This window comes from Meleagris gallopavo, chromosome 7 (assembly GCF_905368555.1).
Source record: "Meleagris gallopavo chromosome 7, MGAL_WU_HG_1.1, whole genome shotgun sequence".
Classification (NCBI taxonomy): domain Eukaryota; kingdom Metazoa; phylum Chordata; class Aves; order Galliformes; family Phasianidae; genus Meleagris; species Meleagris gallopavo.
The window spans coordinates 16,069,582-16,090,551 of NC_139410.1; the positions used below are offsets into that span (position 1 = coordinate 16,069,582).

At 34.9% G+C, this 20,970-nt stretch overlaps 1 protein-coding gene across 7 annotated transcripts in view; it reads left to right on the forward strand.

Moving 5' to 3' along the window:
- ATF2 (activating transcription factor 2) overlaps nucleotides 1–20,970 on the forward strand; it is a 50,982-nt gene that overhangs the window by 8,216 nt on the left and 21,796 nt on the right. For 6 of the 7 annotated variants that reach the window (XM_085228624.1, XM_085228629.1, XM_085228628.1 and 3 more), the window contains 8 exons: nucleotides 1,874–1,942; nucleotides 2,625–2,694; nucleotides 5,235–5,331; nucleotides 7,843–7,961; nucleotides 9,899–10,027; nucleotides 15,777–15,955; nucleotides 16,247–16,361; nucleotides 16,527–16,613. In XM_085228624.1, the coding sequence (XP_085084750.1) occupies nucleotides 2,647–2,694; nucleotides 5,235–5,331; nucleotides 7,843–7,961; nucleotides 9,899–10,027; nucleotides 15,777–15,955; nucleotides 16,247–16,361; nucleotides 16,527–16,613 (774 nt within the window). In that variant the 5' untranslated portion in view covers nucleotides 1,874–1,942; nucleotides 2,625–2,646. The remainder of the gene's footprint in view (nucleotides 1–1,873; nucleotides 1,943–2,624; nucleotides 2,695–5,234; nucleotides 5,332–7,842; nucleotides 7,962–9,898; nucleotides 10,028–15,776; nucleotides 15,956–16,246; nucleotides 16,362–16,526; nucleotides 16,614–20,970) is intronic. The other variant, XM_085228631.1, reaches the window with a different exon arrangement.

The window sequence follows — 20,970 nt, forward strand, 5'->3', positions numbered from 1 at the left end:
CATTCTGTTGAATGTATATATTTAGAAGTGAAACTGGAATCTCTCTTTCTCCAAGATTTGCTTCTTTGCTGTTTGGTGCCCATAGCCAAGGATACTGGGCTCTCCTCCTTAAAATAACATCCAAAATTCTATGCAGTAGTTTTTACTATTCAGTCTTAGGCAAAAGGATCAGATAATGCGTCCCCTACACGTACAAATTTCTCAGGTATTATGTCTTACATGATTTGCCTAGGCTTACTTGAACTATTTTGTCTCTCTAGTGGTAAATGGTATTCTTAAGATAGTTAAGCAGCCTCCGAAGCCTTGCACCTTTTCATGACCACTCTTCAGGGGGAGAGATGAATTTGTTTTGTTTGTGATTGTTAATCACAAAGACACATTTCTTCATCAAGCCAAGCGCAGGTCAGAACTAACACTGTTAGCTTCTTATATAAATATCCATACTTAAAGATGAATGTGTTTCCTTTGGCGGGCAGAGGGGAACCCAGAGAGGGACTAACAGTGCTTGTCATCTCCTGGCTAGTACATTGGTGTACATTGGTGCTTTCTTTTTTTTTTTTTTTTTCCCTCCTCCTGTTACTTGAACGTAAAATGAGATAACTTCAATAATGGGATTAATTGCTCATCACTTTTGTCACTCTGATGTGACAATATCATGTTTTCACATGTTCATTGTCTCTGAACTGTTGTTATTTTGAGTCATTGGTGTCACAGCATCCACGTACAGATCTGTGCACTGTCCAACACAGGTTGACCCAATCCCATCTGTGTCCCTTCTTCCCAAAGTAGAGCGATACCACCTTGCCTGCTGAGAATGTAGTTGAGAAATGTACTCTCCTTTCTCACACCCAGTTGTGTTCTTCCCTAATGCAGAACACAATCAGAGCAGACTTACCATGCCAGTGGATTAATTTTGGTTTGCTAGAACCAGAAAGGAAGGGGCTGAAGGAAAGGCTTGTGCTAAGGACCAATAGCCAGGAAAGCATAGAAAGTAGCCGAGCCCAGAATGAACTTGAGAGAACTTCCAGCCAAATGGTTCAGGAGCAGAGAGTTCATAATGATGAGATGAAGGACAGTTACGCCTGCTGTCCACAGCTTATTGGGTCTACCTTGACCACATTTTCCAAAAAGTTAATACAGCATTGTTGATACTTGATGGAATTATAATTCTTCTTTGTACTGGTTTCATGAAAGATTCAAGTAGATGACCACACACTTATTTCCAAGTATGTGGTAGAAATGGCCTGCTCTTAGCAAGATGGAAGGGAGAGTCTGACAGCAGATCTGTCTGAAATTGTTTCCCTTGCTCTGATGTGAGTGCAAACAACGTGTTTCTCTTTATTCTCTTTAAAGTTTCATTGCATGCTTTAGAATATCTTAGAGCATCTGAAATGTGAAGATCATCTTTGCTTCTTTGAAGAAAAGAATGTGTTGCATGCCTCCAGCTATGAAAAAATTAATTGGAAAAAATTATTTTATATAATATATCCTCAGTGTTTTAATTCTTCTCAGCAAGTCTCTGAAGCTATTAAGATTTTTGTAGCTTTAAGGTTAATTTGTGGGCTGATTTTTCTTTTAGTGTTAGAGTTCTCACTTAAAAAAAAAAAAAAAGGTACTAGATTTTTTTTTTTACAAGAAAAATATCAATCTTGTAGTTTGTCCAAAAAGTTTAATTGTGGAAGCAGCTTTTTTACTGTCTGAGAGAAGTAAAATTTAAGAAGTGAATCTGTTGAGGTAAACGGTTCATTTGGCAAAGCTGTAGTGTTTCTTGGTTGAGTTATCAAGAATGGACATTATATCATATATCTTTACAAAATCATGGTTTATTGCATATTTAACAAGCATAGTAATTAATATCTTCTTTCAATTACAGTTCATTGCCATGAAAAGGAGGATATGATAGTTTGCCCTATGAAACAGATTTATATGTGAAATCGGGCAGGTAGGTGTTTCAGCATGCTTGATGAGTAAGCGAAACAGCATAAAATAGAATAGTGTCCATTACTTCATTCTTAAATATTTTTTAGATTCCTGGTAATTCAGGAAGCTAAAAAAAGCTCATATAGCTGAGATGTTATTAAAGTATATGTGTGTTTTGCAGTTATATTTGTAAAAGAGTACATAATGGGCTATGTGGTAGCTTTGTTTCGAGTGAGGAAAAAAAATGATTATGAAAAAGTTTACATGGTTATGAAAAAAAACTGTCTAATCAACCACTTTCATTTGTTGGCACTGTGGTCTTCAGTACTCATTATTTATCTGCTGCTTTGTTCTTTTCTTGGCAGGGGGTGGAAGGAATTGGGTAATTATTACAAGCTATTTTTGTTTCAGAAACAAAAGGTTTTACTGTGTTTTAACAAATGTTTTGCAATTGATTACATTACATACAAACACCTTTCCAACTGAGTTACAAATTTAATTAAAATCTGTCTCAATTTGATTTTGGCTACAAACTTACAGAGTTTGTAGTCCAGATGTACTCATGTTCTGGGTATTTAGATTCTTAGTGCAGTCAGAAGGCAGAAGTTCTTGCTTGTAGAATATTGAAATTTCCCATGGATGTTGGCATATTGATAATTTGTTGCACTGTTTGTAAAATGCTTCCCACTGTCATTTTATTACAGGTAGCACAACGACCTGTGGAATATGAGTGATGACAAACCCTTTTTATGCACTGCCCCTGGATGTGGCCAGGTAATGGTCTGACCTGAAGTTATTGATGTTGATTGAGTAAAAGTAAAACAGTGAAACATGTTTCCAGAGACTGAAGAGAAGAAACTTAATTGGTAGAAAGTACCCATGTTTCCAGTTCTGCTGAAAAGCAGGTGGCAGCAAGATTTTCTGGCATTTAGATTCTCAGTTTATTCAGAAAAATACTAACCATATAACGAAGACTATTTCCTTTTTTGCCCTGTCTTATTTGTTTTCATGAAAAAATGTGTGCAATAATTGTGCAGGTAACTTACGTTTTTCAGTATATTTCAACATTAAGTGAGACTTGCAGGATTTGTTTAGTAAATCTGTTAAAAATTTCACTTTTTTTCACTTCAAAGTAGTTTAAAATGGGTTAATCTTCCCATCTATGGTGACTGTTAATATTTGATAGAATCATTTTTGTGTTCTTTGTATAAAGGAAAGTGTTAGCATTACGCATGCCACACAATCCTATAGTACATCTAATACATTGTAATAAATAGCATTAGTAGATGTAGCACTAAATGAGCAGAAAATAACAACCAAAAAATAGTTAATGAATGCTTTAATACATGGTCACTTAAAATTTGTCTTAACGCTTTCAATTTAGTAACCTGAAAATGAGCAAGTTTACATTATCTGCTGCATGAGGTTGACATTCCTGCTGCCTTTGTGTAGAAGCAATTTCTTAAATTGGCTGCATTTTTTTTTTCCATGATACTGATGCACTTGGATTGATTTGGATTTTGAAGTCAAAATATTTTCATTCTTGTTCTGAAAACATAGCTATTTATGATGACTGACAGCATTAATTTTACATTATGAAGCAGTTTGTATTTAGAGTGGGAAAAGACTCGGATTTCTTACCATGTCTTGTATGTTCAGAGACATCAGAAGTAGTAGAAGTTGAATACCTTCTCCTAAGCAACGTGTTTGTCTCCATCCTGTCTGAATCCCATTTTGATGTAAGCTATCACAACTAAATCTCATAGAAGATGCGTTGTGGGGCTACAGCAATCCTTTATTCAAGTGAAGGAGGAAAGTGAAATTTGTGTCTCAGAGAATGGGCAAAGCTTCTCCAGATGCCTTATCATGCTGTAGAATAGAGATCCTGTTCCTTCCAAATAAGTCTGTCTGTCATGTAGTAGGATGTAGAGATGTGTTTGAGTTTTAGTGTGATAGAACAATGGTATTCCTGCCTTAGGGCATATCTAGAGATAAGACACGGGAGCTATGGATAGTGGCATTTGGAACCCTTGGCAAGCAGAGTCCTAACAGAAGAGCCTGACCTGTATTACACTTTTTTTCAGTAATCTCACATTTTAAAATCTCCTCTCAACTCCACGTATACGTGTTCCTTCTCACATAAATATTCTAAAGACAATGCTTGGAGGTCAATTAAGCTTTCTGTATGGTTTTCTGAGAGATGATGCTTAGTGGGTATCTCTTACAAGTTAGATGTGGAGCGATTTAAATGATTGGGGAAATATCAGAAACATTATGGACCAAGTTTTTCACTTGGAGGAAGGTGACACATTGGAAAAGGTTGCCCAGAGAGGTTGCGGGTGCCCCATCCCTGGAGGCATTCAAGGCCAGGCTGGATGTAGCTCTGGGCAGCCTGGTCTAGTGGTTGGTGATTCTGCCCACAACAGGAGGGTTGAAACTAGATGATCTTTGAGGTCCTTTTCAACCCGGGCCATTCTATGTGGGTTCCAGATGTTCACAAAGAAAATTAAGACTTAGAATATTTCATTGAATGTAGAAACGTGCATTTTGGAAAGACTTTTCTTAAATTATCTCAGCTGAATCACTAACTTTATTCACAATCAAAGAGGCATAGCAAGTTTCAAGTTAAAAAAAAAAAAAAAAATCTATTGTACAGCACATAGTTTGTCTGCTTGCTGCTTCCTTCATAGAGTGTACACTAAATTGAGGAAGAGTATGCAAAACACTGCTGGGATACTTCTGAAAACTTGGGAGCTTTTTAAATCCTGATAAGTTTTGATAATTTATAGCCTTTCAGTGGTTTGATGATATAGCAGTATTTCCCATTCTGTCTGCCTCATGTTAGATAGTAACCCGTCAGGGGCAGGAGTTACATTTTATTTAGTTATTACGCTATTAAATACAGTAAGCCTGTGTTTGTGATTACAGATCAATTCTCATAATTGTGATAAACCAAACAATAATATCAAATAGTGATAATTGCTAAACATTGCCAAGATCTGTTAGCATAGAGAACGGCTGTTTGCTAATGGTTGATGGAGTCTGCAACACTCTGAAATGTTATCATGGATTTTTGATGACTGCAGGTACTTACACTGCCATTTTGCTGATGTTGTTGCTGTTTGGGTACTGTAAACATTATTTGAGATTTGTCATGTTTTTGTTGGTACTGTTGACCAACAAGTAAGATATTCCAAAGAGTTGTCTATTAACTTAGTAACAACTGTTTTGCATGTTATGAAAGTGACTTTCTGTAGAACTGTATTTACTGTGTTTGTATTCAGAATTACATTTCTTAAAATTTTCTGCCACAGCGTTTTACCAATGAGGATCATTTGGCTGTCCATAAACATAAACATGAGATGACACTGAAATTTGGTCCGGCTCGTAATGATAGTGTCATTGTGGCTGGTTAGTATATAATTTCATAACTAGTTTGTTCATTTTTTCTGGTGGAATGTGCATTCATTTTGGTCTGTTTTCTGTACTTAATGAGTAGATATGCATTATGAGACTGAAATATTTTCTTCATTGTAGTTGTCTACAAAGTGTTTTGTAAATGTTTTCCTGTATTATTATATTTTGCTAAAATCTGTTTTTTAACTTTTATTTGGATCTGATACATGATTAAATATTTTCCAGATATCAATACTTTTTAATAATTGATTAAATTGTGTAGTAAGTGTTTAGTAAGAACCAACACTATCAAAGGCTGTGCCTAACAGGTCCATCACTAAGTTGTACCATGTTTAAGGCTTACAGTTTAATTGGGATTACTTGTCCCTGACATTTAAAATACATTATGTTTTTACATGCTGTGATGACATTAGGAGAATGACTTAGTAACTACAAGAAAGATAACAATAGTTTTAATTATTTGAAGTATTTTTAGGTTAAATTCCAACCACTATTTTTATTGTATCTCCACTTCTGAATTCAAGGCATATTCATGGTTGTAAGTAACTTTTTTGTTTGTCCAGGATCAGAAGTAATCACCAAGGGATCATAATACACTTAAAGCTTTTCAATGAAGACAGCACATGCTAATTATGAAGTTATAATCAGAATGTTGTTTTTTTTTTTTCGGTGGTAGAACAGTGTAAATGGATGTTGCAAAGACTTTCAGACATTTTCAGAGCATCTTTGTTTTAAGCAGCTAACTTGTTAGGATGAAGAAACAAAAAGAAGTTGCTGTTACAATAGCAGTTACATTTTGATATTCTAGACACAGTTCTCAACTATTAAACTGTAAGAAAGAGAGCCTGCCTGTAATCAGGTGTGTGAGAATGAAACTATGATGTCATTCTGTCTCTTTGCAACTACATTCCAGTATGTGAACTGTAGTTGTAACTGCTAGGTTACATTAGTGAAGATGTACATAATAACACTAATGATATTTCAGATGAAGTTACTTTGTGGCAAATGACCCAGGGATAGTGGTGAAATAGAGGAATTTACATAGTAAATTTATAGAAAACCTCTTTTGAGAGTACCTCAGGAAGTAGTAAGCAGGGTGCCAGAAGTCTTAGAACTGCAGCTCAGTTTTACAATTAGAAGATCCAATGAAGTCTTTTGTACAGTATCATATCTCCTATTATCATGTTTCACACACTTGGTATTGATTACTCTCATTTTGACAGTATTAGAAGAAAGAAAGAAACTGTGAGCAGTGAATGTACTTCTTAAAAAAATTTAAGCCTTTGCATAGGTCTTGCCTTTGAAACTAGAGGCTGCTAGCTCACCAAAGTGATGTGCTATAGTTGACTGGCTCTTGAGAAAAGCTCCCTATGGTTGATGGACGTGGACAGAAGAAATCTTTGATATCCTTCCAGCGCTGTAAGGAGTTAGTGGTCTGCAAACTTGAACTACTTGTCTCCAGCAGGTGGAGTATGCCTTGTGGCTGGTTTTCCTGCAGGACAGAAAGGAGCATACTTTCAAGGCAAAACAATGTTTTTAACCACATCATCTATTCCTTTCCCTCATCTGTATTTTTCAGAATGAAACAGTTTTCTCTGTTTCTAATCAAGAGTCTAGTTTTCTATGAAAACGACAGTGCTGGCTTACAAAAATCAAGCATATTAATGTAAATCCTGTATGTTGCTATGTTTTGTAATGCAGCTGCTTTTTATTAGTATCTGTGTGGTGTTGGCTGGCAAGGAATGAGAAGATAATTCTGTCTGAAATGAGTGAATTCTGTGAAAGGCTCATAGGAAAAAAACTGTCATACAGTTACAACTATGAGATTTTGGGTTTAAACTTTCATTCCCAATAGATACACCAAAGTACTTGGTATCAAAGCACTTCTTTGGCCATTCTTTTTGTTGTGTGCTTCATCTTTTGAGAGCATTACTAGAGTATACGTGATCAGAAAATCAACACAAATCTTTAAGGTTTTGTTCTTTTAACCAGTCTTCAAAATACTTAATAAACAGGCAACTGACTGTAAGAGCATCCTAAACCTACAAAAATACCCTTGCTTTTCACACATTTAGTTTTCTGAGCAAAGTGAAGTAATTTTGAAGTGAATTGCTAAATAGCTTGAAGTATTAATACATTCATCAACTATAAAGCTAGTTAAAATAAATAATCCTATTGGTATCATCCTTATGTAGGCAAAATACAGATTTCTTAAATTTATAAATTTTCTTGGTATCATCTCGCTTTTAAGTTAGAAGAAATCCTTTGTAGCATAAAACTCACTGAGGCTTGTGAATAGTTATTTGAATAAACTCACATTTTTTTGAATGTAATTTAGTTAGCCTGGGTTAGTTTTAGTAAAAGTTATGTATTTTTATAATTACATACCAATATCTTGATATATTGGTGCTGTCTCCTTTTACTTTGAAAAGTATTTACAATGCATGTGTTCTCAAATAGTATTTTAAAAGTAAAACTGTGTGGTTTGTGGAAACTTTATTTCAGATCAGACACCAACACCAACTCGATTCTTGAAGAACTGTGAAGAAGTTGGCTTATTCAATGAATTAGCAAGTCCTTTTGAAAATGAGTTTAAAAAGGCTTCTGAAGATGACATTAAGAAAGTAAGTTCGTACATATTTTCTTTTCAGTCCCGCTGTTCAGTTGAGAAAAGCAAATGAGTTGTTATGTTGTCTTTTAAACTATACCAGTAATTGTTGGCCAGCTGCCATCGTATAGTCTTCTATGGGGAGAATACAAAGGTAAGAATACTTTTCTGCGGATTAGTTTACGTAAGAAGAATGGACACTGGAACACACTGATTTTATCTGAATTTTTTAAGTATTTTGCCTGTATCTGTTGAAGTTCATCATTAGCTTGATTGAAATTTCGTTAGGCTCCAAATAATTTTTAAAAGTCTGAAAATTAATGAATTTTGCAGGAAAAAAAAACATTTGAGAAGAAAGAAGTGAAAATAATGGTATTAAATACTCTAAAAATTCAGCACAACCACTAAACTTGGAAATGTCAGTAATTTGATAACAATTATGTTCGCTTTGTCAGTTAAATAATCATTTTTACCTAGAAACTACTGATCACAACCTAAACATCTACATTGCTTTTTTTTTTAACAGTATATTAAAATCTAAGCAGAATTTACAGTTTTTGTTCAGCATTTAATGTTCTTTCGTGAGGAACTGTCCTTAAGTTTAAACATGCTTTCTCCTATTTCTTCTGTAACTTCCTAGCCCTAACTAGGGCCCAACCATATAAACGCTTCTCCAAATGAAAATATTTATTGTGTCCCCTTTGAATGATTTTACCTTTGACTGATGATATGCTTTAACTTCCACGGACAGTGGCATTAAAAAATAAGTAAAGTCTCTATTATACGTATATATAGAGATTTTACAGAATCAGTCTCTTCTTGTTCTGTTTCAGAAAAGATTTTGGTAGGCACTTGTGAATAGGACTCATTCCTGTGTGCTCTTGATGAAAACTCACCTTTGCTTTGCACTCACAACTGTGCCAAATCTTTTTTAATTGGTGCACCGTAACTTTCTTAAAATCATATGAATGATAAATTCTGTTTTTGATTCTGACTTGATTTTCTTTGTAATTCACCATTTTCTTGGAGGACGTTACAGTTATTGCAGAGTATTTAAAACATTTCAACAACTTTTAACATTGATATTAGTTTTCCAAGGTGACAAGAAGAAACATAGTTGTGCTGTATATCTTTGATAACATAAATAAACAAGAATGGCAACGGGTAGAAGAAATTACCCTAATAGCAATTCTTCCTAAAGCTTTTTTAAAATAGTTTTACTTTTTCTGTAGTATTTCCCATTCAGTTGTAGTGTGAAAAAAGGTTCCACCTTTAGCAGTTTTCCCTTCTCTTTAATAACCTATTCTTAGGGAAACTAAAAATGAAATAGAAAAAAAGCACCTAGAATAAAAATGGAATATAAGCTCTGGGGGAACTCTCTTTTGAAGGTATTTGGACAACAGGTTAGATGGTAGTACAGATTTTCAAGTCAATACACTGCTTTAAGTATTTTTATAACTGAATTTCTTTGCAGAGTTTCAGATGTCCTGGTGGACTTTATGTTTGTAACAATATAAAACTTTTTCAATAATTATTAGCTGCATCAAGTTTGAAATGACAAGTCTATGACAGCTTTTTTTCTACTTTGAAAATGAAGTTAAGATTTTTTTTTTAATGATGTAATGTATAGAGGGATTGTATCGTAAGCGTAGCCATTAAGTGTAGTGCTGTCCTTCCTCAATTATAACTCTCCTGTGAATCTTGGGAAAGAAGAACTTCAGAAAAGTGTTTAATCTCAATGGAAATTGAAACACAAAGTCTTAGTGAAAATTGGTATTTATACAGATCCTGGAAAAAGTAGGTTTGACTGCTAACACATCTGCATCAAGATCTTCCAGACATCAGCACCTCACTGTTATTATTATAATAAAGCTAATATTTCTCCTTAGATACTTGTATTTTCTTATGTATTTTATTTTTTTAGTGATTTTTTTTTTACATTATTACTTTTAGATGCCTCTAGATCTGTCTCCTCTTGCAACGCCAATTATAAGAAACAAAATTGAAGAACCTTCTGTTGTAGAGACAACTCATCAAGATAGTCCTTTACCTCATCCAGAGTCTACTACCAATGATGAAAAGGTCAGGATTGTTTTTTATTTTTGGAGTTATTATCTGAATCTTCTGATGGTCTTTAGGTTTCTTGTACCTGTTGATACCCATGCTACTTAACCGGCTGAAAGTAAAAGACTTCATTAACCACATTTCCTGGATACATACTTAATTTGTTCAATTCTTTAGTTAGCTTTGCTCAGCACAATTTTCTATTTGCCTCACACTGATCATTCAGTAAAGATACAAAGGAAATCAGATTTAGTATTGCTGCTGTGTTAAAAAAAAAAAGTCTTAATTGGGTTCTTTACTCTTTTTTATGCATCATCAGGCAGTAGTCTGGAAAAAGCAAATGAAGTGTAGCTTGAGACTCTACGTGTGTATACTTGTGTATTTATCCTGTGTTTTCTCATGAATTGTTTTGTGCAGCAGCATGAGGTGTACTATAAAAATGTACAGGGGTTGAATGGGTGATCTTTCAAAATTAAGCAGGAAAACTTTATTTCAAAATCCATACCCTTTCAGCTGTATCAGTATGTTTAAAAACAGTGATCTGGGGCAGTTGCTTGTTTAGTGTTTACCTGAGGGCTGGATTTGTGAGATATTGTCTGTCTCAAGAGAGTGTTGTAATTAAATCCATTTCGGAACAATTGCTTTGGCAGTACTAGAAAGAAATAGTTTGATAAGATTGAGATGTAACTTGCAGTGTTTTCATCATATGAAGTTCTCTTGGAGAGAAAATTGAGCAAAATTAATGGAATGAATTAATTAATCAAGTAGGAATGGAAATAAAAATATAAGGAGCAAAGCATAGTAAGCAATATGGTGGCTGTAGTCAGGTTTTCTATGCACATCGCTAGTGGGCAGTCTGCATTTGAGGGACTTAGATACCTTGTTTTCAAAAATTAGCGGACTTATTTGGAATTACTAGATAATTCATATTGAAAGGGACCATAAGACATTTCTATTCCAACTTCCTGCTCAAAGCAGGGTTTAGATCTGAGACCAGACCAAGAGACTCAGGACTTTACGCAGTCCAATCTTGAAACCTCCAAGAAGGGAGAATGCACAGTGTCTCTGCTTAATACATTCCAATGCCAGACTGTCCTTGTGAAGGTAATGTTATTCTTTGTTTCCAGTTTACCACTTCCACTTGCACCGCTTCTCTTATCCTCCCAACAGACAGTGTATGTGACAGAAAGTCAAGGGAGTTCCAGTAGAGAATTGTCTTCAGAAGGCTGTGCTGAGTTTTATAAATTAGGAAAGATGAGTAATCATGGCTTATCGGAGCGATCATGTAGTCAAAAATAGTAAAACTGGTTCAAAAGAATACACGTAAAGAGCTGCTTTGATCAAGCATATCATAGTCCAAATCTTAAATCATCTTCTTTATTACATAGTTTGGAGAGGTTAGTTTGTTTTTGTCTGCAAATAATTATTCTAAGTGCTCAAGTCTTGGCAGGAAAAAATATTAACGTCTTATTTTACAGTAGTGGTTCAGTATCTCATCAACATCATTACAAGTGCAAATTGTATCTAAATGCCTGGCAGTGCTTATAAACTTATTCATTATGTAATTTCAGTGTTGTCACTGTAACAGTGCTGAAGTGAAAAGCTGCTGCAGTTTAATGTTGTTTTGATGTCTGATTGTAGAGACAAGCTGAGCAAGGATGAGGGTGCTGCTTGGAGTGTGCTGCTGCTGAATGTGGCCTGCAGAAGTTGAGAAATGTGAGCAGAGTGTTGCTGTTTTCTCAGTTAGATTTTTATATTCTCCTTCTATAGGTGTGTTGAAGGAGGGAAGGTTTGTTGCTTTTCTTCAGGGCATAGCTGGTTTTAAAATTATATACGCCATCGTAACCATCTCCTTGGCTGAATATGTTTTAGTAGTCTTAAACAGTCACAGCCTGTTAATGTATGTGTAAGAAGGTTCTCATTTTCTTTGTAGTTGTCAAAGGATTTCTTAGACACTCTTGCAAGTTGTGCTTCATCCTATTTTTAGTATTCTGGGAGAGTTTTCTTAGTTCCACAAAGCTTCAATAACAGTTGTTATTCTATGTAGAATAGACTAAGTTACCATTACAAGTACCTAAAGCCTTTTAGCCATAAAATAATAAGCAAATAAAGGTTAATTTATTAGTTGAGAGTTTCCAAGCTCACTATAGTTTCTTATTAACAATATTTTAGAAGAAGACCCTCAACTGAGTTTCTCAAGTTGTTCTTGTTGTTGTTGCCAGGTAGCTAATTCCCTAAACTAATTATTTCAAAGCCATTTGTTTTCTTAGTGTTAATCAATTACAGCAATAGTTCTGGCCATCTGCCTTTCTGTATAAAGAATTCCAAGTGTTCATTGATTGTATTAGGAAGTTTTTGCATGATATTTGCTTTTAGATTCAAAATACTTGCAAATATGCAAGTATTGAAAACAAATGTAAAAATATAATTATCATCTTCTATAAAAGGTTTTCTGAACGTCAGTGGTTTTTAGTTTCGAGAATAAAAGGATTGGAGAGGTCCTTTCAATAAATCTTCAGTATCTTCAAATAGGCTTAATCTTCTGTTTCTTTTACAGGTGGGCAAAATCTCTTAAGGTTGTGATTCTGCCAATTTATCTTTTTTAATTTTTTTTGTCCTTGTTCTTTAGCAGAATTTACAAACTACCTTATTTTAGACAAAATTTACGCTTCATAAGAACAATTCTTTGGCCAGTGAGTATCTTTATTGGAGTAGTGTGCCTGTGGGTTTTTATATGTTGATAGAATGACAGTTTCTTATAGATCCAATACATCTCCAGCTTACATTATTGCAACATTGTTTATGTAATTAGCACGTTTATGTTTTCCAGAGTTAAACTTAATGCATGTTAGTGTGAGAACGGGAAATTGAAAGTACTTTGTTTTCAATTGAATAAACATGTTATTCTTTGAATGTTTGGTGATCGTTTCTGTTCTTCTAAACAAAGCGCTCTATTTAAGGTAGGCTGTATTTAATAGAGTTGTGTGCACGTGACGTTTCTGTTCTCAGAATTTTATAGAATTAAGTTATGTTACTAGATTGATCTTTGGTTGCTGAAATACACTTACCATGGAATACTTGGTGTGAAAGTTGCAAATTGCCTTTCTCCAGGTAGAGACTCAATCGAGGAAGAGATTTAGTATACAGTCAATCTTGATTAGGACGCTCACCAGTTAAGCTGTTACCAATAGCCAGTATTCACACAGAGCTGTAACTTACCGCGTTACATAGTTGAAGCAAAAGTTGGGAGACCAGTCCCAGCTGCTTGCTTGTAAGTGGGAGGTTGTAGTGGTGGAGGGATAGGTGGCTATTTGGGAAGTCTTTTGGGGGGTCCATTCTTTCATCGAGTCCATACGTAACCCTGTAGTCTTTGCTTGCTGATAGCAGCCACCAAGTTCGTGGATGTTACCTGAATCATACAGCATGTTGATATGGATGTCTGTGCACACCCCAGTGACCATGTGCAGATTCAACTCCTCTTCTGAGTTTATCCATTGTTACAAATTCAAACTGTTTTTCTCTGAAGCTTATCAGTCTTTCACATGCTGCCTTTGAGCACGTTTCTCTCCTTAGACTTGTATTCTAGCAGCTATTGCCCCATCTGCTCACACAGGTACTTAAAAAAACTCCCACAGACCCATACAGAAAACGGTCTGTTCTGGCATTACTGTTACTGAGAAGGTATGAATATCTGCACGAGTGCATATTTGTCTTAAAGCTGTAACAAACCATGGCTCTGTGGCTGTAGCTACCTGTTTGTTTTTTTCACCTTTTTATATAAAGTAGCATTACTTTGTCATGGGTATTCATTCTGTGGTTTTCATGTACCTGCACTTATATTTATATGTGTATATATTTATGTGGTTGCTGTATATGAAGATGTTTCTGGTGAAAAAGCAAAAAAACCCCCAAACCTCTTAAAACTGTTGGTTCTGCTACATATGGCAAAGATGGGTATTCCTGTGTTCGAGTCCTAAAGTAGGAATAGACTTTCTGCTGACTCTGCTAACCTGCTTGGTTGCAGTAACAATGCTGGTAGTAGTGACAAGCAGCAGGTAGGAGAACATGAAGCTGAAACGAGTGAAGAATGGCACAATACTATATTTTCAGTTAACTCTTGCTAGATTTGGGGCAAATGTTCTCCCTTCTGCCTTCCTCTAATTCTTTACAGTCAAGAAGCTAGTCTCCTTTCTGTGGCTCTTCTCACAGAGTAAGATCTGTACAGCTGTTAGATCAAATTCCTCATTTTTAAAGAAGTGTTCAACCCTGTCCTACGAATATGCCTCTTCCTATTTCTTTTCTTTTTCTGTAATTCCATACTGTACTTACGTCTTCTTTGGGCACTCATCCATAATCTTAGGTACTGTGTTCAACTGTTAAAATGTATAATTTTGTTACATTGATATTGATGCTTAAAAAAAAAAATTAAAAAATTATGTATTCTCGGCTTCCTTGCTATATTTCTGTTGTTCTCCCAAAACTCAGTCACTGTGAATAGGCTCTTTTAGGTCCTTTGGGCAAAAAGATGAATGAACTAATGAACCCTGATGTCAAATCTAACCTGTGAACTTCAAAGGGGAGGAAATTTCATTATCTAAAGTCCTTTCTTTTTTTAAAGCCCACAGTTTGCTAGCGCATATACAGTTCTATAAAGTACTCAGAGGAGTATGCTTATTTTCCAGGGAATGTACACACACACACACACACACACACACACACACACACCCCAAACAAAGAAAACAAGATGGCTAAGACACCAGTACTTTAAGTTTTGTTAAATATTAATAACTTGAGTTGAATTCAGAACAAATGATCATCAATATAGCTTGTGTGACACCTGTGTGAGAAGTTCTATTTAAAATTCTGCCTAACAGCAGAGCAACTAAAATAAGCTACTCTCAAGAGTGTAGCTTTGTGCCCTGGACTGTAGAGTTAGTGTGAAAATACCAAATAACTTCAGAATACCCCATGTAAAGACAATCTGAAATCTGACCATATGAAAGCTGTCTTGAGAAGGAAGGCATTGGTTTCGGTAAGGCATTTCTGGTTTCACTGGGTTACTTGCACTATGTTGCACTTCATAATGTCTTACCTGATTGCTAAGCTAGGAATTGCAGTGAGTTTTGTCTATTATCTAGTTCTAGCCAAGGAAATTAAATTCCTGTGCTCAGATCATTTTCTCCATGTCAGGATATCCAAATATTTTTCATAGCTATCTGTGTAACATTCCGGGGAGTTGTTACTGCATAACACTCTACTTATAAAGCATATATAAGTCAGGTATAAAGGATCATAAATTGTTTTATTTCCTTTTTACTAGAAAATAAACCTATTTTGTTTTTGTTTAAAGATGCAACAATAGCTGAATTTGAAATGTTCATAAGGACACCATGAAATGTTTTCTTATTTGTTGTGGGTACGATGGTGCAGATAGTGCCAGTGAGTTTCTTGCTATAAAAATATTTAACTAATAATTAGATTTGATCAGATATTAATTGTAACTTTATCATAAATAGAGCCAAGATTGGCTATAAAACTAAAGTAACGCTAGTAAAATTTCATTGTAGTGATTGAAATAATTAATCTGAAAATATTTTTTTTAAATGTGTGACTGATTCTTTTTGCTGATTCAGATGTTAGAGAACTTCTGATACGTTCTGATAAATTATTTTCCTTTTATGGTCTGAATTAATGGTGTATAACTGGTATAAAACTGGTGTATTAATGGTGTATTTTACAAACTGATTGATCTTTGGTTTCTTCTCAGGAAGTGTCACTGCAGCAGACTGCACAGCCCACTTCAACAATAGTTCGTCCAGCATCACTACAGGTTCCTAACGTTCTACTTACGAGTTCTGACTCAAGTGTTATTATTCAGCAGGCAATACCGTCACCAACGTCTAGTACTGTTATTACCCAGGCTCCATCCTCTAACAGACCAATAGTGTAAGTTACATAAATCTTGATGTAATGCTTTCTTATAGATTCTGGAACGGTTGTCTTGTTAACTGTCAGTTACTGTTTCTTTGGTTATTATACAACTTTGAGATGCTTGGGTGAAAGTGGTGCTTCTCTACATGTGAAATACTGTTCCGTGTTCTTCACATCACCAAATTCGTACTTTTTGTCTCTAAATATTACATTAAAACTGCTTATATAGATATATATTGATACAATGTGTAAGCTTGTTCTCTTCTCTGGATAAGTTTTCTCTAATACATGTAATTTCTTTTTCAGTCCAGTTCCAGGCCCGTTTCCACTGCTGTTACATCTTCCTAATGGACAAACCATGCCTGTTGCTATTCCTGCATCTATTACAAATTCTAATGTGCATGTCCCTGCTGCAGTTCCAGTAAGTAAGCATGATGTTACGTTAATTTGAAAGTGTAGCAGGTTTGCATAAGTGCAGCATAGAACTTGAAACAGCTGTTTTGGTTTCAGAGGGTAGTGGTGTCAAATACTCTGTATTATGATAACATACTCAGGCTTTCTTCATTTTTATACTTTATCTGGTCAGCTTGTTAGACCTGTCACCATGGTGCCTAGTATCCCAGGAATCCCAGGGCCTTCCTCCCCACAGCCAGTGCAGTCTGAGGCTAAATTGGTAAGTGAAAACTCCATTATTCCTCAAGAAGACTAACTTGAGAAATTTATTAAATTTTATTGCTTTTTAGGATGGCTTTAGTTTTCTTTTGTTAGTCTAAAATCTGCAACTACAAACTTAATGAAATTGAAGAATAGCTGCATTTGGATTATAATTATTTTAAATTCCAGTGTATGTCTTTCTTTTAAATGGTCTTCAAATGAACTCTTTCTTGCTTCTTGCATTGGAGGATTAGAAATGTTAGTAGTTGAAAGAAAGGCAGATAAAGTAGCTTGTTGATGGTGAACATCATCTTCAGAGAAGCAGAATGTAGTTCTTCCTGAAAGATGTGGTGTTTCTTAGTTAAAATAATATATATATATATATAGGAAAAGAAAGTGTTGTGTTAACAATGTTTTCAGACTCTCAAATATAATCCAGTTGACAAATTTTTTTTGTAATATGCTACTGACATACTTTAGAAGTTGTATTGTGGGCTGTATTCAGTTGTGTGTGGGCTGTTTTGTTAAGGGGGTATTATATGGGGAAATTGTGAGTAAAACAGGCAGAGATTTAAAAAGAAAAAAATAGTCATCAAGTTCTTCTGGTAATTTGAATTAACTTAAAAACTATCAGGTGCTTTGCTATTTTTGCTGGCTTTTTCTTATTGCCCCAACTATTTTAAAAACGTATTATTACTAATAATCAACCCACTTATCTAGGTATCAACAGAAATATAAAATGCTTTTGTCTTGCGAAGCAGCGTTCCTCTTTTGAGGAACTAAAAAAGAATCAAGAACACCTGCTAGATTTTTTTTATTATTATTTTGTACAGCAATATTGTTGAGTGGGAGGATTATCTTAACATTCCTCGTCTTATTTCTCTTTACCTTTTCTTACCCATTCTCTCTTCCCAAACTTCTCCTAATTCTGTCAAGTTATCCTTTCAGTTTCATTAAAATAGTATAGAGAGGGACAGAAAGGATAAAAGTCTCCTTCTGTGCATCCTTATCCCACTAGGAATGGATTTGTGGAATCACAGAAGTGCATGGCTGAGAAGGAATCTTAAAGCCCATCCAGTTCCATATGTGGGCAGAGTTGCTACCCACCAGATCAGAGCCCTGGCCCCTGTCCAACTTGGCCTTGAACATCTCCAGGGATGAGGCATACAGAACCACTCTGGGCAGCCTCTTGTACCACCTTCTCAGTAAAGAATTTCTGCTTAACATCTAACCTAAATCTGCCCTCTTTTTGGTTAAAAGAATTTGCCCTTGTCTTATCATATCAGACTATGTAGAAAGTCGTTCTCCCTCTGTTTATAATCTCCCTTCAATAACTTAAATACTCTTCTCCATGCTGAACAAGCCCAGCTCCCTCAACCTTTCTTCAAAGGAAAGCTGCTCCAGCCCTCTGTTCATCTTTGTGTCCTATTCTCGACCTGCTTCAACAGCTCTGCTTCTTTCTTATGCTGGGGGCCCCGGGCCTGGTAATAACTTCAGTGTAACCAGGTCTGATGGGATGAAATTTATCTTAAATATAGGAGAGAAGAAGGTAAAAAAGTGAAAATGAGATTTGTTTTTCCCCACAGATGTTGCACGTTTGTAGTTATTAGGAGACTCGTGTAAAGTTTTGCTTTGTGAAATAAGGATAAATGATTACCTAATATGTATTTCTCATTGTTGGGCAGGAAATTAGGTTCTTAAGCAGATTACTTTGCTCAAGCGATCTGTCCTTATGAAGCTTTAAAGCAGGGGAGAAAATACACGTATGCAGTGAAGATTTTGATCTCTCACTGGAAGAAGCAATCACTTGGATGCAAAGTAAAACAAAGATCATTAGACTTAAAATTTAACAGTCTCATTAGTCTTCTCGTTAGAATTTAGCTAATATATGCACTTCAGTGATTGCCTATCTTTTTTTTTAAATGAGACTGTAAAAAGTATATTTGCAGTTTTCTTCTTTCTTTGCTTCTTTCCTAATACAAAGCATGAGCAGAATTCAAGAATATCAGAATTATGTATATTTCTTATGCTCATTTACTTTTATATAGTGCCTATTCACGAAAATAAAAACCTTAATTTCTTATTGCTCCTCAAGTAAAGGCAACTTAATGAGAATTTTAACGTTTCTGCAGAAAAGCTTCCAAAAGGAAGACTAACTCACTATGCCATGTCATGCGTTGTTGACAGATATGTTATGGTTTATTAACTGTAAAGTTCCATTTAATTTTAAAAATCCAAACCTTTTGTGATACCAAGTACTTTCTTTTATTTAATTTTTTCTTGTATCTCTTGAAAAATATTTTTGCTTGCAACAGACCAAATTCTTCGAAGGTATAGTATCAGTTCTATTTTTCATTTGTGTTCCGGGTTAAGTTAAAAAGTCTTCATTAGCTATTTTTGCAACTACTTGTTTTCTTTTCACTTTATTGATAGTTCTTCTGAAAGGTGAAATATAAACTATTCTATGGAGTTAAATTTAATCACTGATCAAATGGTGTATGTTTCATCTACTAACACTAGACTGCAATTTATGGATTTATTGTTATGTTTAAATAAGCAGAAGGCAGGGAGCAGTTCCTGCATCCACTTCTCTGGGATCAAGCCTGTCAGCCTGATATTCTTACTGTATTTTTGGAATGCTGAATGAAGGGGGGAAACAGCTGTGATGTTGGTCTCTCAGCAATCAGGGCATAGGAGTCAGGATTTTTATAGATCTTTGCAATTCTCTTATCTGTTATTTTTTTTCCTTTTTAATTATTTATTAGTTGGAGATTTTTTTGTACTTTACAGACAAATGTTGCAGTCTCTCAGATATTTTTTTTCATACTGCATTATAAAATGTAGGAACAGAATATGTAGCAAATATTTTGAAAAATAAATAAATGCTCAGATGTCTTCGTAACATTACATCTACTCTGCAGATATTAAGGTAAATTTTATAATGTATGAGTTGCAACTGGGGAAGTTCATAGGTTTAATGAAACTCCGAAGGGTTTTGTCATGTAAGCTTTTGGCCATAACTGTTTGAACTTCCCTTTTATTTAAAGCCCATAGTTTCCTAATGCAGTAGTCTGCATTTCTACTGTCCGTATGTGTGACAATACTATTTCAAGGTGTTCTTAAGACGGATCTACCAGCTTCAGAGATTCGGGGTAAAATTCCTGAAGAAATGTTAGAAGCAGCTTTTTCACTTGAAGATGCAATAGCCTTCTATTACAGGACTATACCAGGCAGACACAACTCTGTATGTTTTAGATAAAATACTTGGCACAAATCAAGGTGGAAACCTGGCACTTCCCTTCATTTATGCTTTGTGCCTTTCTTTACAGAGGTCATTTCTGCTATTCTTTTTTTTTTGCGTGATGTTTCAAGGAGCTGAGATATGTTAGAGTACGATCAGAAAGCATGTTGTACTCTGATTTCATTCCTCATCTCAATTCTTCCTTTCTCTCTTAAGTGTTTACAAAAGGCTACTATTACGGATATTTATATTTTTGCTTTAAAGTGAAGATGAGAAGTTTGACCTTTGAAAAATATATATTTTTGTATTTATATTTTTGTTACTTCCAGTGACTGTAGAAGTTTGGCATTGAAATATTAATTTAATATTTAACTTAATTTCTACTGATTGATGTAAAAAATATCCAAATTTTCTTATTATTTGATGAATACTATTTTTATGAGCTACTTGTGAGCTGCGTATTCCAAATTGTATATACAACATCATACATTTATTTTTATAAAATCATGAGTCAACTACAGTAAAAACAATTGAGTTTCTGATTTCTAAAAGCTAAAGGCTAATATAACTTGAAGTCTTTTTTCATAATTAATGTAGGGTGCCTTCCTGGAGCACAATTAATGTTTTCCTTCAGCTGTCCGGGAGTTTATAACCCTTAAGAGACCTAATATAGATGTTGAGTAACTCCCCCACTCCAGCCCAAAAATGAACAGCTTTTTGAAGTCAGTTTCAAGTGGGCTCTTCTTCATTGTATTATGGTGTCCCAGCTTAGTGCACAATAACCTGATTTGATCAAAAAGTTTTCAATCTGATATCAGAGTCCTTCAGAATGATAGTTTTGATTTTTCGTGTGAAGAGAGTTATTGAGAGTCATGACTTTGAGAACACTGTTCTCTCTGTTAAAGTTGCTGGACGTTAAATAATCACACAAATTCTGTGGAAGAACAGCTGCATATGGAAACAGGTTCATTGAGTGTAATAGCAGACAGAAAAAAAATCAACCAACTGCAAGTAATACAACTGCAAAGCAGATAAGATAAAAGCCACGAGACAAAAATATTGTATTGTCTATGTAACAATCCACATCCTTACAGTTGGTGACCTTGTTGCATACTGTTCTCAACTCAAACAGCTA